Below are 17,259 nucleotides of genomic sequence, written 5' to 3'. Positions count from 1 at the left end.
TCCTTCAAATGATTTTTCCGACCAATTAGAATAGCCCAAAACATGACAATAATTGACTATTTTCAGCAGCAATAATCAGCTAAATATGCGAAATCTTTATTTCTATCTCCTCGCCGGTTTTACTCCCTCTAGCTCAGCCTGCTACAGTAGCCACGCCCCAAAATATCGCTATTGGCTGAGCGGAAGTATGCAAATACGTAAATTGCTAGGCATGTAGGACATCATCCTATTATTAATTCGGTCCGGACACATTCACAGACTATAATTTTATATATTTAGACCACTTTAAACATTGATTGCTATCAGGATGTAAAAAGACTTTAAACCAGTATAACAAAGTAACAGTATCCGCCTTTTTCCTGAGTAACCGATGAGCATCCCCATGACAGATTCTAGCTGCCTTTTGGATGCTCTCCTGTTCCGGTCTCCATAAAAAAATACGTTAAAACCATGTAAATTAGATTTACTGTAATGACTAAACTGAAACGGTTTAAAAATATAACTACATCTATAAATGTGCGAAGGGTTAAGCTATGCGTTGATTTGACTAGAAACACCAGAGAAGGGAAATGAATTTTTCCATTAAAGGATGAGACTTCCGAAAGAAGGTGGATAAAAAAGTCTTTCTTGCTCTAGAATAAAAAGCAAGCTTCAAGGGACTATCCTTTTGATGTTTATCATAACGAAAAGAAAAAGAAAACTGTTCTCCCATTATAAGACGCTGATCTGCAGCCATAGGGAATACATTGTTGTCATTTGTGTACTGCTAGGACTCTACCACTAGAGGTAGATGCACACACAGGGTTAAAACTGACATAAATTAACGTCTTAGTTTTAAACCTGTGTTTTCTGACACTAATTCAAATCCCTTCCCAATATTATTCCCATCATCTGTTCACTTTTCCCCCACTCACCTTTCCATGCCAGACAGCATGAGATAAATGCAGATGAGATTCTTGGGAGCTTTCAAAACGTTCCCATCTGGCTTTGACTTGTCCAAGGGACTGCCTGAGGCCTGAACCACAAGCTCCAGTTTAAAAAACCGTCAGAATACAGATATGGACAGCAGCCCGGTGATAAAGAAACTGGCAGGAGATTAAACAGTTACAGTATGGGTAGTCATCACCCTTTCATCTGATTCCCTAGTAGCATTCTGCAGATAATGAACATCCTGTTTCTGAGGACAGACCAACAGATCACCTGAAAAGGTAATGGTGTAATTTAATGAAAAAGCTTTGTTCTGTCACTTACAAAGATTCATACTGAGCTGTAGTGATAAAAATATGTCATGTTTGCAGAATATGTGCATAAAACATTTGGCATATAATGTGGATATTTTATATGTAATGCACCTAAACACTTCCAGATGGTCATACCATTGTGAGGGCCTCTGATTCTCTTCTTTCTGTTTCTGTAAATGCAGAAGGTCCTTCTTAGGCGTGCAGGGTTCTCACGGAGGGGGCGGATCCATAGGAAGCAGGTTGATTCTCTCTGTGTATTAATCTCCGTTAGTGTGTCATTGTGTGTGTTTGAGACAGAAAGAGAAGGGGAGGGCTGCTATAAAGGCCGGTTCCCTGTTGCTCGCTCCCATTCCATCTGTTTTTTCAGTAGGTTTGATACTCTGCAGGGGATATGATACTCCTATTTACAGCCACTCTTACCATCCTGGCGCTGTCCTCCCTGGACCAGGTGGAATCTTCAGCATATGACAAGATAGTCACACACAGTCGCATCAGGGCTAAGAATGAAGGGTAAGGGTTGATTTTAAAGGTTCACCATTGCTGGATGGTTACAAGTTGGTCAGTTTTGTTAATATACAGTGGTTGATGACATTAAATGTAAAATTACGTATTGGGATTCAAAGTGCTATTTAAAACTTTAACATTAACATAAAATTCATCAATTTCTTGGTCACCAATTAAGTATGAACGTATTTGTGAATTTGAACTCAGATTATGCTGACATGTATTATTTTTGAATGACAAAAAGTTATTACATTGCAAAATTAGATTAAATTGTATTCAATTAAAAAAAGAGAGAACGTATTTTCAAGTATTTTATATTAAGTCTGTTTTATCTTTTATATCTAAGTCTCATTTACCTTATTTACAGTATGAAACAGTGTTCATTTAAATATTATATATTTTTATAAATAACAGTATTGTATTGTATTTTTGAGCATGTAATTTAAAAGCTGAAAAATTACATTTATATATTTTTTATAAATATTAATAAATACTACATGCATATAAACATGAGATTTAGGAATGCAGAATTGTTATTTATTATTGTATTTTACTTATTAACCATACATGTATTTCTAAAACATAGAGTTGAGGTCCAAAGTTTACATCCCCCTTTCAGAATCTGCAAATGTTAATTATTTTACCAAAATAAATACTTTTTTGTTTAGTACTGACCTGAATAAGATATTTCACATAAAAGACATTTTCATTTAGTCCACGAGAGAAATTAATCGTTGAATTTATAAAAATGACCCGGTTCAAAAGTTTACATACCCTTGATTCTTAATACTGTGTTGTTACCTGAATGATCCACAGGGGTGTTTTTTGTTTAGTGATAGTTGTTCATGAGTCCCTTGTTTGTCCTGAACAGTTAAACTGCCTGCTGTTCTTCAGAAAAATCCTTCATGCATCACAAAAACTTTGGTTTTCCAGCATTTTTGTGAATTTGAACCCTTTCCAACAATAACTGTATGATTTTGAGATCCAACTTTTTGCACTGAGGACAACTGAGAGTCTCATATGCAGCTATTACAGAAGGTTCAAATGCTCACTGATGGTACAGAAGGAAAAAAACACGCATTCTGTTCAAAAGTTTTCGCTCCCAGCTCTTAATGCATGTTTTTTTTTCCCTCTGGAGCATCAGTGAGCATTTTAACCTTCCGTAATAGTTGCATACGAGTCCCTCAGTTGTCCTTAATGTGAAAATATGGATCTCAAAATCATACAGTCATTGTTGGAAAGTTGTAACTGTTCAGGACAAGCAAGGAACTCATAAACAACTATCACTGAACAAAAAAACACAGCTGTGGATCATTGAGGTAACAACACAGTATTAAGAATCAAGTGTATGTAAACTTTTGAACAGGGTCATTTTTATAAATTCAACTATTATTTTCTCTTGTGGCCTATATGTAAACATCTTTTATGTAAAATATATTATTCAGGTCAGTTCTAAATAAGCAATAACATGCATTTTGTATGATCCCTTTTATTTTGGTACAATAACATTTTGCAAATTCCGAAATGGGGATGTAAACTTTTGACCTCAACTGAAAATAGACTAAAAAGCAATTTTTTCAACTATTTAAAGCAATTTGTCAAGACTTCTATATAATCACCTGCTTAATTGAACACCCTGTGGCCTGTAAGTCTGTCATGTATGCAGTTATCAGCCATCGCCAGAGGGTTTTTTGTAACGCATATGCTCCCTCCGCTCTCTTTTCCAGGCCCAATGTGTGCGCTTTACAGCAGGTCATGGGGACCAAGAAAAAGTACTTCAGCACGTGCAGGAACTGGTACAACAAATCCATCTGTGGCAAAAAGGCGTAAGTTATTTATCACATATCACTCTCACCCTCTCTGCTTTAGCTGAGTTCTCAAGGTCTAATTAGGGTTTGCCCAAGAAAAAGTGAATGAAGCAGAAGCATCTAAAACTGTTTTGTACTCTCCATACAGATCAGTTTTGTTCTTTGTTTTGTATTAAAACAAGTTGGACTTTGGCCAAAACAAGCTGGTCCAAAGCATAAATACTCCCTTGAGCAATATTATTTTTGAAACAAAAACATGTGACACTATTTGGAGCTCTTCTCTCAGCTTGCAACAGAATGAAACAGGTTGTCATCTTACTGTACTTGTTTATGGCAGATAAACCGCAACTCATGTGCTCTGAATATAACTTGACATGTTTATTGTTGCTTCAGTGGCTTCTCTCTCTCTGTTTTCTTCACAAATGCCACACTAATTTACTGCATGTTCACTGAGAAGATGATGTAAGCGTGTTTCTGGGCTCTGTGAGACCGTGATGGGGGCCTTATGGGACTGGTGACTAGTAATTGGCAGGCAAAACTTTTCAGGCTCAACTCAGCCTTTCCACTGGCAGAGATCTGCTGTGTGAAAGAAAAGAGAAAACCTTTGGCCTCAGGAAACGTCTGTGTTTGGTTGTGCAGGTTTTTTTTTTCTGTCATTCTGTTTTTTTATCTTTTATCCATATGTTCAGTTTCCATGTTTTATAGGGACATTCCGTACGTACACTTACCCTACCACCCATGCAAAACTTTCTGCATTTTTCAAAAATATTAATTCTGTATAATTTTCCTCATGAGACCAAAAATTTTCCACACAAGGTCAGAATTGACTGGTATTACTATCCTTGTAAACTACATTTGGTCCCCGTAATGTAGGGAATACCACACAAACACACACTGATACTTTTTGAAAGAGGTCTCTTATGTTCACCAAGGCTGGATTTATTTGATCAAACAGTATAAACAGTGTAAATAATAATATAAAAACTAAAGTGAATAATATTGTGAAATATGATTACAATTTAAAAAAAATGTTTGTTTTTTTATATAAATATATATATTCTAAAATGTAATTTATTCCTGTGATAGAAATTCTTCAGTGTTATTCTAAAATGCTGCTTTGATTGTGATCAGTTATTGGTGCTCAGGATTAACAACGAATCAGATTATTATTTAGGTTTAAAGCAGTTTTTGCTGCTCTTTTTATAAAAAGAAAAAAACAGTGATATATTTTCTCAGCATTTTTCGAAAGTTCAAAAGAACAAAAGTTGAACAACAATAGAACAATTTGTAATGTTATAAATGTTATTAATGTCACTCTTGATGAATTTAATGCTTTCTAACTGAATAAAAGTAATTTCTTTTCATTAATTGTCTTACCCCAAAATTGTAGTGTATAGCAGTTTCTACATAGATATTAAGCAGCAAAAAAATCAAATACAAAACAATAGATATTAATTTATAATACATTTTATACAGTTCATACAGTATATACAAAATATGTTTTATAATTTATCTAATGCAATACATTCATATATTTTAGATGATATACACTTTCAGTCAAAAGTTTTTGAACAGTAAGATTTTTAAAGAAGTCTCTTCTGCTTCAGTTACTTTAAATTGTAAAAATTGTGAAATATTTTTACTATTTAAAGTAACTGTTTTCTATTTGAATATATTTTAAAATGTAATTTATTCCTTTGATTTCAATGCTGAATTTTTGGCATCATTACTCCAGTCTTTAGTGTCACATGATTCTTCAGAAATCCTTCTAATATGCTGATTTGCCTTTAAAAGTATTATTATTGCTATTATGTTGAAAACAGCTGAGTAAATTTTTTTCAGGTTTCTTTGATGAATAGAAAGTTCAGAAGAAGAGCATTTATCTGAAATAGAAATCTTTTATGATTATATTTTACAATATTACTTTAGATCAAATAAATGCAGGCTTGGTGCGCAGAAGAGACTTAAAACATTAAAAATCTTACTGTTCAAAAACCTTTGACTGGTAGATGTACCTTTTGGGGCCACTGTATGTGGAGGACAGTTTGTATGGGTGTGGTCTCAATACATTTGGTTTTAAGTGTAAGTGTGTGTGTGTGTGTGTGTGTGTGTGTGTGTGTGTGTGTGTGTGTGTGTGTGTTAAAACTGTTGATTCTGCTTCATACCTGTAGTCTTTAGAGTGAAATACATTGATTTTGAACGAGAGAGACCAAAAAAGATACTCTCAGCTCCTTTTTTTAAAGTGTTCAATTATTTCATAACTGTTGCGTTCAGTTTAATCATCTCATGAGAGACTTATAGAGAGTTATAAACAATTACAATGAGTCTACTGTGAACTTTAATCAATCTCCTATAAGATTTATGATACAGCTCAATTGTCATCATTTCTCTCACCTGCGACGTTGTTTTTGTCCTGGATTTCTTCCAGCATATATGGCTGCAGCCCCTTTGGACACTGTAGGAAACATATGAAAGCAATTTTGAATGTGTCTACTGGGAGGTCAATAACAAAAGACCCCCCCCTCCCCCCAGTTCCCCCTGACTAAACTCTGGGCAGCAGTAGGTCCGGAGCTGCCCAGCTTGCTGTCTCTCCTTTGGCTGCAGTGGGGAAAGTCTGAGTCAGGCCTCTCTCTGGGGTCCCGCTGGCTTTCCTTTTTCCTTCCTTCACTGACACTGGGATCATTGTTCAGTGTCAGGGGATAAACTCCTCCACAGCTGCAATGTCTGTGCCTCCAGACCCTATCACGATGATAAAAAAGACAAATAGACCAATTGAATCTGTGCAGTGTCAGGTGCGTGCTTCCAACCATATCGCTGTCTGACAAACAGCAGGGCTACATGGCACGATAATTCTCCAAATCACAGATCTCTCACTAAAACCAGTGAGGAACTGCATTAGTCATGGGAGAATTATATGCGCGGCATCTGCAGACAGCTGTTATAAAGCCTCTTTGCTCTTTTTTTAGTGTATTCGAACAGCTTTTAGGGCAGTGGCCAACATTCCAATTAGTGTGTTTACTGTTAATAAACATCTAAAAACATTTGAAACTAGATTTAAGTGTAAATAAAATCTAAATAGTTTATACAAATTAGAAGTTATTTTTATTTGAAGTGGATTTTGTTTTCTTTACCAGCTTTTCCCCACATTACGGAAGTATTATGTTGTGTTTGTACATGTCATTTCACTTTTGATATCTCAGTTGTTTCTTTTAGACAGCATTGAGACATCTTTGCATGCCCCCTCTTAAGTTTCAGAAGAGATCTCTTTTAGAGGCAGATTTGCCAAAATACATGGCATCAAAAGTCAAGAGTTTTTAGTTTAAACAGAAATGTGTACTTGAAAATAGACCTTTTTATTCACTGAATATGTGTGTCGTAAGGGTAAAAAAAACTTCTGAATAAACAAGCTTTCCATTGATGTATGGTTTGTTAGGATAGGACAATATACACATTTGAAAATCTGGAATCTGAGGGTGCAAAAAAATCAAAATACTCAGAAAATCGCCTTTAAAGTTGTCCAAATAAAGTTTTTAGCAATGCTATTACTAATCAAAAGTTTTGATATATTTACGGTAGGAAATTTATAAAATATCTTCATGGGACATAATCTTTCCTTAATATCCTAATGATTTTTGGCATGAAAAAAAAAACATATTGACATAATATCGATAATATTGACCCATACAATGTATTTTGGGTCATATATACCCGTGCTATTTAAGACTAATTTTGTGGTCCATGGTCACATTTGTATCAAATTTTACATTCACTAAGGAATTTAATAAGAAACATCTAAAACTAAGTCGATACTTGCATGAAATGTAACTGAGACCACCTGAGCCACCTTTCGAGCCATAAAATTTTCCTCTGAGAGCACATATCAACCTGTACGCTCATGATGTGTTCAATAAACAGCTGTAACCCTTCAAATTTCCCCCTCTGCATGCCAGATGTACTATAGAGATACCAGTTGAATTTACTGTGAAAAAATAAACATCAATCATACTGTCAAAACAGCCCAGAGGCAAGTGACCTTACACGTTTCAGACAGTACGCTTTCTCTGTCAGGGCTGGCTCAGGTTTGGCTTGTTGCCCTCTTATGTTGTCAAATTTTGGAGGATTTGCCGATGAGGTAACACTGTGGAACCTGAGGTTTAGTTTTACTGTCAACATTCCAAGGAGAAATTTTACAGGTACAGTTTGTCATTTAAAAAAGTAGATCGTTTTTTTTCACAAATAACTGAGTTAGTAACTAATTACCAGGGAAATATGTTAAATAACTTGGATGCCCCCAATATTAAATATGGTAAATGAATAAAACATTGTACACTAATCTACACTATTTTAATGTTGCTGGGACAATGTGAGAGACACCTTCCAGGGGCTAAATATCACATTATTGGGGTCGCTTCAACTCGTGGACATGAAAAACATCCCACAGTAGCACTAGTGAGACGCGCAGACATGTAGGTGAACGCCCACATCACCTCCGTAAACAAGCGTGAACATTTATCAAGTTCATCTTGGCTACTTTTCATTTCTGGAAGAAGACACACCGAGAAGAATAAGCCAGAATTTACCTCAGAAGAACGCAACATGAAAAGTATAGTAACGGTGCATTTTATTGTCAGTAATGGTAACAGCGCTGTAACGGGAGAAACAGTTTGATTACTCGTTACTGAAAAAAATAATGCCGTTAGTAACTTCATTTATTTATAACGCCGTTATTTCCATCACTTGTACATAGATGGTCTTTTAGTGTATTTTTAATTCATTCATAAGTCTTAAAGGGATACTTCACCCAAAAATGAAAATTACCCTATGGTTTACTAACCCTCAAGCCATCCTAGGTGTATATGACTTTCTTTTTTCAGATGAGTACAGTTATATTTAAAAATGTCCTGGCCCTTCCAAGCTTAATAATGGCAGTGAATGGCTGTTGAGATTTAGAAGCCCAAAAAAGTGCATCTATCCATTAAAAAAGTACACCACAGAGCTCCACAAAGACCTCCTGAAGTGAAGCAATGTGTTTGTGTAAGAAAAATATCCATATTTAAAACTTTATAAATTGCTAACTTTCGTACGCACGTTTCCGAGAGAATGGCGTTCCAGCAGATGACGAAGGATGTAGGCATAGTGGAAGCTCTGGTGAAAACACTCAGTCTTCTCCTGGCTTATATCGAAATTCTCCAACATTTTTCTTTACAAATCCTCATTTTGTACTTTTAATTTGTGACTGGTGTTTTGTTTTTCTCTCTGCCGGATCTCTCTCTAGCAGAAGTTAGAGATTACGGTTTATAAAGTTTCAAATATAGATATTTTTCCTACACAAATGCCCCCCCCCCCCCCCCCCCCCGGAGCTATTTGAAGTACTTTTTATGATGGATGAATGTACTTTTTTGGGCTTCAAAATCTAGAAACCCATTCACTGCCATTATAAAGCTTGGAAGAGCCAAGTCATTTTTTAATATAACTCTGATTATATTCGTCTGAAAGAAGAAAGTCATATACACCTATAATGGTTTAAAGGGGAGTAAATAATGTGGTAATTTTCATTTTTTGGGTTAAAGACCCGAGCAGTGATGAGCTTTAACTGTCCCTTTTATAGATAATGATGGTGGATTATGCAACTGTTTTTTACACATTTACATCTCATTTAAATTATTTGTAGACATATTGATTCCAGCAGTTTCAGACAATTCAGTTTAAAAAAAAACACTAAATGAACAACAAATCCAGATAAAAGTCCAGATGGTTGAACAAACATGTTTTTATATAAAAAAGACACATCTGAATACATTTAAAAATGAACAAGACATGCTTAAATAATTTGTCACGTTTTCTGGCTTTGATTTGAACAGAATGTCAGTTCCTTCCACTTTATATCAATGGAACAAATTTGGTAGGAATAAAATATTTAAATTCTATAGCTGCCAAAGACAGTTGTCATCTCAGCAACATCATTTGAATACGAAATACTGATATAGTTTTAATATTTTGACTATTTCTATCCAGGATGGTCTTATATGAGTGCTGCCCGGGTTACATGAAGTTAGAAGGGAAGCGTGGGTGCCCTGCAGGTCAGTATTCATTCATTACATCAATAGAAATATCACATAGTATTTTACCAAGCAGCACGATTTGAGGTGTCATCATGTCTGTAGCGCACATGTTGAAGGACGAAGGTTAACACATATGGTTATTTTTATTGTTAACTTGTTAAGCACCAGCAATTATCACACGTTTGACTTCAGTTTAAGGTCTTGCTAAGATTAAATGTCAGGTTATTCATTGGCTGTACATTCAGTGGAGGAGAACGTTAGCTTTTGTTCTCTAAACAAAATCCAGATCCAGCTGGATACTGGTACTTATACACAAAGTTAATGAGCCACAGCTAGTCTTGACCGAGAACTCAAGGCTCACATCATGTGAAATGTATGTGCTGTATTGTAACTCAATACTGAATCTAAACTGTGCATGTGACTCTTGTTTATTTGCTTTAAATTTTGCTTCACCACCCAGTGGCTCCTATTGACACTGTTTATGGCACCCTGGACCTGGTGAATGCCAAGATCACCCAGCAATACTCAGATCAATCCAAACTGAGGGAAGAACTCAAGGGAGCAGGGTCTTACACAATGTTTGCGCCCAGTGACGACGCCTGGGAAGAGTTAGATCCTGTGAGTCAAAATTCCCTGCCACGCTATACTTCATTTGAGCACAGTATTTGCATGCTATTTTAAATTGGTGATCAAATGTGCGTGTTTTTAATAAGTGAAGCACTGAATGGAACTTATTAAAAAGAAATCAATTTATGCCATCATGCTGTCTTTTTTTCCCCAGTACAAAGCTTTTTAGCATTGTTTTTCTATTTCCAGGCATCGAAAGCTCCCTTGGTCCGCAGTGGAAACACTGAGCTTTACAACACACTCCACTATCACATGGTCAACAAACGTCTACTCACCAAGGACCTGAAGAATGACATGACTCTAGAGTCCATGTATAACAAACAAGGCCTCTATATCAATCACTACTCAAATGGAGTATGTTTCTTTTTTCTTTCATATTTTCCATCATTTTTGGATATCCCCTAACTACAGTTTTAAAGTCACTAAACTCATCTTCAAAAAATTTTGCAGGTTGTCACTGTGAACTGTGCCAGGATCATTCATGGCAACCAGGTTGCCACTAATGGAGTTGTGCATGTTATTGATCGGGTCATCAGCGTCGTAAGCAAAACGATCAAGGATGTGATCGAAACCAACGATGAACTGGCTTCACTTAGTGTATGTGTTATTATACCCATGGTTTTAAAAACAAATACAGTTGAGGTCAAAAGTCTGCGATCTGCAAAATGTTAATTATTTTAACAAAATAAGAGGGATCAGACAAATGCCTGTTATTTTTTATTTAGTACTGACCTGAAAAAGGTACTTTACATAAAAAACATTTCCATAATATTCCACAAGAGAAAATAATAGTTTAAAAAAAAAATTAATTACCCCGTTCAAAAGTTTACACACACTTGATTCTTAATACTGTGTTGTTACCTAAATGTTCCACAGCTGTGTTTTTATTTGTTTAGTGGTAGTTGTTCATGAGTCCCTTGTTTGTCCCACAAATTTGTGTATTTAAACCCTTTCCAACAATGACGTTATGTTTTTGAGATCCATCTTTTCACATTAAGGACAACTGAGGGACTCGTATGCAACTATTACAGAAGGTTCAAACGCTCACTGATGCTCCAGAAGGAAATGCGTTGCATTAAGAGCCAAGGATGTAAAATTTCGAACAGAATTTGCCTTAACATCTTATTTTTTAATTTAGCACTTCCCTTTTAGAAGCAACAGAAGATACTTGAAGATACTCCCTAGAAGACAAAATAAGTTAAATTTATCCTAATCTTCAAATTCCAAAAGTTTCCCCCCCCCCCGGCTCTCAATGCATTGTGTTTCCTTCTGAAGCATCAGTAACCGTTTGAACCTTAATAGTTGCATATTAGTCTCTCAGTTGTCCTCACTGTGAAAAAATGGATCTCAAAATCATACAGTCATTGTTGGAAAAAGTTCAAATTCACAAAAATGCTGAAAAACCAAAGAATTTGTGGGACCTGAAGGACTTTTCTGAAGAACAGCGGGCTGTTTAACTGTTCAGGACAAACAAGAGACTTATGAACAACTATCACTAAACAAAAAGCTGTTGATCATTCAGGTAACAACACAGTATTAAGAATCAAATGTATGTAAACTTTTGAACAGGGTCATTTTTATAAATTCAACTGTTGTTTTCTCTTGTGGACTGTATGTAAATGTCTTTTATGTGAAATATCTTATCTAGGTCTGTACTAAATGAAAAAAATAGCATGCATTTTATATGATCCCTCTTATTTTGGAAAAAAACTAACATTTTGCAGATTCTGCAAGGTGTATGATAAATGTTTGACCTCAACTGTATGACCAAAACTCTTTGTAAGCTTACTAAACCTTTGATAGGAACCATCACAGATGAAATGATGAATATGATTTCTCAGAATGTTATGTTTGTTATGTCGTTTATAGACAATTGCTTTGAGATCAGGTCTCCAGGATCAACTGGGAGAGCCTGGACACTACACACTTTTTGCTCCAACCAATGATGCCTTTGAAAAAATAGACAGTGATGTCATGGAGAGACTTATGAGTGACACAGTTGTGCTTCAAGGTAAACATAAACCACAACCACAGAACATCATTTAGACAGTATAAAGGAAAGGATTCGTGTTGAGGTGGATGGAGTCTTGATACACCACCAGTCAAAAGTTTTTGAACAGTAAGATATTTAATGTTTTAAAGAAGTCTCTTCTGCTCACCAACCCTGCATTGTTTTGATCCAAATTAGAGAAAATTACAGTACAATTTTTAAATATTTGTACTGTTTTCTATTTTTGTTTTAAAATGTAATTTATTCCAGTGATTTCAAAGCTGAATTTTTAGCAGAAGAAAAAAAAACAAACATTAAAAACCTTACTAATCCAAAACTTTTGACTGGTAGTGTAGCAGCAATACTATTACTGTGGATTTATCGGTTACACTTCTGTGCAAATGTTTGGGCTTTGCAAGATTTCTGATCAGATTAATGCAGCCCTGGTGTGGTTAGCATAAAAGACTTCATTCAAAAGCATTCAACGACCGACCACAAACTTTTGAAACATTTTGAAAACATGCACAGGATGAAATAATCACCTTCAAAGATTTGAACGACTAGCAGCCTCATGTTTTAAGTAAACTCCACAAATACCGTCCTATCCAAGCAGTGGCACATTCTCAGACGGCGGGCAAACAGCAGATCTGGCCGCAGCCACACAGGGACCCTGAACCAAGTTTGGTCAAGACCTTGGTTCCTGATGGGAAATGCTTAGATGCTGAATAATACCTCATCTGATTCTGGTAAAACAGATGGAGTATTTTGTGGTCAGACAATTGTTAAGTATTGTAACAGGCATGATAAAGTGCAGAAGGTCTCACTGCAAATCTAATCTGCATGACCTTTTAGATGACTGAGATTATCCTTAGGAAAGGCATTAAAAACACTTGGGAAACTTATATTCAAAAGCAAAGACTAACTTAAAGTAAATATTCAGTTCTTCTGAGACCAATTATCTCAAGACCCTACTGATGTAAATGCTGTGAGTAAAATCAAAAATCATTACAGCAGATTAGGCATCAGGGTTCTGGTTTAAAGGCCTACGGCACATTGAAAAAATAGATTTTCTTGTGTATTTTGTCTAGTTAAATTTGATTTTTCAGCATGCCTTATTTTAGGCTGGAAGAAAAGGCTACACAGATGCATAATGTCAGCATTACATCACTTTTGGCTCTTACAGGACCTTTGGTCCTTTCACTTGATGTGGACCTGCGGCCTCATGGACTTTGTTCACGTTTACAGTACATGATGGTCACTATGTTGCAATATTTTAATAATTAAAAGAATAACAGAAGTTTTAAGAAACGTTTCAAGAAATGTTCCTTAGGGTTCACACTCCTTACATTTGTGATTATAGAGAAGGTTTTTTGTACTCACAAATAGCAATTTCACAGCACTTCCAATAAAATACCTTAAAGCTTGACATAACTAGAAAATTATATATTCATTATAGAAATGGCTAAAATTGTATTAATTTCTGTGACTTTTTCACGGCTTTTTAGCAACATTTTAACTGCTTTTTAAAGGGATAGTCCATCCAAAATGAAAATTCTGTCATTAAATACTCTTCCTCATGTTGTTCCAAACCCGTAAGACCTTTGTTCATCTTTGAAATCAAATTAAGATATTTTTGATGAAATCCGAGAGCTTTCTGACCCTGCATAGACAGCAATGCAATTAACACGTTCAAGGCCCAGAAAGGTAGTAAGGACATTGTTAAAACTGTCCATGTGACATCACTGTTTCAACCGAAATGCTACTAAAATAATTTTGTGCACAAAGAAAACAAAAATAGCAACTTTATTCACTGATGTCACATGGACAATTTTATCAATGTTCTTACTACTTTCAGGGCCTTGAACGTGTCATTTGCATTGCTTTCTATGCAGGGTCAGAAAGCTCCCGGATTTCATCAAAAATATCTTAATTTGTGTTCCGAAGATGAACGAAAATCTGGGTTTGGAACAACATGAGGGTGAGTAATCAATGACTGAATTTTTATTTTTGGATGAAATATCCCTTTAACTATTACGTGGAAGTGTGCTAAAGGCCATCTAGTGGTTTCTGACTCCCTGACTGATAACCACTTCCCCAAAGTGTACTATTTGTTCCTTTGTGGCCACTTTCAATGTACCATTGTGCATTAATGTGGGCTCAACAGCTGACTGTTACCCAATAGCCCATGCGATAAAGTGTGGAAGTGTAGATGAATAGGACCAGGTGGTTTTGATTTTTATTTTGGTTTGGCGAAGCATTTAATTTTTGCCAGAAAGCACATACATTTACAGCTTAAACAGATGCAGGAAATTGGCGTAAATAAGCTCAGCTGCTGGAAAAGTGATATCACAGTTGATGTAAGAGTCTCAGCTCTCCACCACATTGCCTCCGCACAGGAAGAACTGGGCGGGTGTCCCATTGGACATCATGAGCTTCTGTGTTTTTAATTGTTGAGTGGTCAATAGCTTGATGCTTACAGTTTAGGTCACTGCTTTGTTTATCTTACAATCTGTCACTTAACCTTTCTCCATCTCTCTTTTCCTGTTTATTTTTCAAGCTCTTTTGAAGTACCACCTCCTGAGCACGGTGCAGTGCTCTGAGGCCATTATGTCAGGCTCCATTTATGGGACTCTTGAAGGCAGTAATATTGAGATTGGATGTGATGGTGAGAGCCTTACAGTCAATGGTATCAAGATGGTGCTGAAGAAGGACATTGTCACCAGCAATGGGGTCATTCATCTGATCGACCAGGTGCTCATGCCTGACTCAGGTGAGACCCTGTACCTGCCCACTGGGTGAAGCCTGACTTAAAGGAGTAGTTCACTTTCAGAACAAAAATTTTCAGATACTGTACCCCTTGTCATCCAAGATGGATATGTCTTTCTTTCTTCAGTTGTAAAGAAAGTATGTTTTTTGAGGAAAACATTTCAGGATTTCTCTCCATATAATGGATATCTATGGTGCCCCTGAGTTTGAACGTCCAAAATGCAGTTTAAATGCGGCTTCAAATGGCACTGAAAGATTCCAGCTGAAGAAGAAGGGTCTTATCTAGCGAAATGATTGGTTATTTTCTACTAAAAAAATTGAATTTATATACTTTTTAACCTTTGAATCTGCATTTAAACTGCATTTTGGAAGTTCAAACTCGGGGGAACCATGCATATCCATTAAATAGAAATAATTTTTTTACGACAAAGAAAGAAAGACATAAACATCATGGATGACAAGGGGGTGAGTTCATTATTTGTAAATTTGTGTTATGGAAGTGAACTCATTTTATCCTAAAGGGACAGCTCACCTGTGTATCTTGTCTTGCAGCCAAACAGGTCATGGAGCTTGTAGGCAAATCTCAGAGCGTCTTCAGTGACATGGTGACTGAGCTCGGCCTCTCTGCCGCCATGCAGCCCGAAACTGAATATACTCTTCTTGCCCCGCTGAATGGAGCCTTCTCTGGTGAGTTGACCTCATGAATCTATGAGCATAATACAGGATGTTTCTGCAGAGATAACTGTGTGTGCTCACCAGGAGTCTGTTTTTCTTTTTTTGTCTGTTTGTCTTTTGGAGGAGGACAGAACAAACTTATAAGAAATATTTCATGTAAAAAATACAAGGATAGTTCATCCAAAAATAAAATTTCTGTCATTAATTACTCAACCTTATGTCATTTCAAACTTGTAAAAAAATTTTCAATCATCTTCAGAACACAAATAAGATAATTGTGTTGAAATCCAAGAGTTTTCTGACCCTGCACAGACAGAAATGGTACTACTACGTTCAAAGCTAAGAAAGGTAGTAAGGACATCTCTAAAATAATCCAGTTGACATCAGTGGTCCAACCTACGAGAATACTTTTTGTGCACAAGGAAAACTTTATTCAACAATTTCTTCTCTAACGTGTCAGTCTTTGACACACGGTGCATGAAAAAATGGATGAATAAATTTGTTATTTTTGTTTTCTTTGCGCACAAAAAGTATTCTTATAGCCTCATAAAATTACAGTTGTCACATGGACTATTTTAATGATGTCCTTACCACCTTTCTGGGCCTCGAACGTGTCAGTTGCATTGCTGTCTGTGCAGGGTCAGAAAGCTCTCGAATCTCAAAAATTTCCCAGTCAAAAATATCTCAATTTGTATTCCAAAGATGAACAAAGGTGAGTAATTAATGGCAGAATTTTCCTTTTTCCTAGTTAAAATGTCACTTGAAATGTCTTTACCTGTCATGCAGATGAGCTAATGTCCATGGATCAGCGACTCCTGAAGATTATTCTGGAAAACCACATTGTGAAATACAAGGTCTCTCTGACTGACCTCTACAATGGCCAGCTGCTCGAGACCCTGGGAGGAAAACAGCTCAGAGTCTTCATTTATCGCACGGTGAGAAAGACTCTCAAACAGGACCTGCAAACAATTATTGTGTAAACTCCATGAGTAAAAACAACCACTTTTTAAATGTTTATAATGATGGCAGTTACATTTTATACTCTTGTTTATTTTCTCCAGATAAGTTCATAGACCTTAAAGCTGTCCCTGTCTAACTATATTGTTTTTTAATACTCTATAAAGTGTCTAAGGCACAACTATCATTTCATTCTCCTCATGTGTGTGTTTTAGGCTGTGTGTATTGAGAACGCATGTATGGTCAGAGGCAGCAGAGAAGGCAGTAACGGAGTCCTACATCTCATGCGATCACTGATTCAGCCACCTGACACAACCATCTATGAGCTGCTTGTGAAAGACGGACGCTTCGAGTGAGACTATCATCATGGCTTAATATGATTCATATTATTTTATTAACTAAACTGTAAACTGTTAACAAAAATGCTGCAGAAAAACTTTACTGGCCATAACTCATTGACTGGTTGAATTATTCCAGAATCTTCCTGTCTCTGGTGGAGAGTGCTGGACTCACAGATCTACTGAAACAGGAAGGAATGTACACACTTTTTGCTCCTACCGATGCCGCCTTTGGCACCCTGACAGAGGAAGACATCATGCTTCTGAAAAGTAAACTTTTTGACCTTTTTT

At 36.2% G+C, this 17,259-nt stretch overlaps 1 protein-coding gene across 1 annotated transcript in view; it reads left to right on the top strand.

The window, feature by feature from the left end:
• Positions 1-1,592: 1,592 nt before the first annotated feature.
• The window catches only part of postna (periostin, osteoblast specific factor a), a 29,047-nt gene continuing 13,380 nt past the window's right edge, over positions 1,593-17,259 (top strand). Inside the window, exons 1-12 of the mRNA XM_073829173.1 lie at positions 1,593-1,751; positions 3,473-3,571; positions 9,569-9,633; positions 10,076-10,233; positions 10,432-10,596; positions 10,693-10,839; positions 12,112-12,253; positions 14,790-15,002; positions 15,551-15,685; positions 16,460-16,608; positions 16,846-16,982; positions 17,108-17,238. Coding sequence (XP_073685274.1) covers positions 1,633-1,751; positions 3,473-3,571; positions 9,569-9,633; positions 10,076-10,233; positions 10,432-10,596; positions 10,693-10,839; positions 12,112-12,253; positions 14,790-15,002; positions 15,551-15,685; positions 16,460-16,608; positions 16,846-16,982; positions 17,108-17,238 — 1,660 coding nt within the window. The 5' untranslated portion in view covers positions 1,593-1,632. The remainder of the gene's footprint in view (positions 1,752-3,472; positions 3,572-9,568; positions 9,634-10,075; positions 10,234-10,431; positions 10,597-10,692; positions 10,840-12,111; positions 12,254-14,789; positions 15,003-15,550; positions 15,686-16,459; positions 16,609-16,845; positions 16,983-17,107; positions 17,239-17,259) is intronic.

The sequence above is a fragment of the Garra rufa genome, chromosome 23 (assembly GCF_049309525.1).
Source record: "Garra rufa chromosome 23, GarRuf1.0, whole genome shotgun sequence".
NCBI lineage: Eukaryota > Metazoa > Chordata > Actinopteri > Cypriniformes > Cyprinidae > Garra > Garra rufa.
The sequence above is the reverse complement of the archived record's forward strand: the minus strand, read 5'-3'. Positions and strand labels throughout refer to the sequence as shown.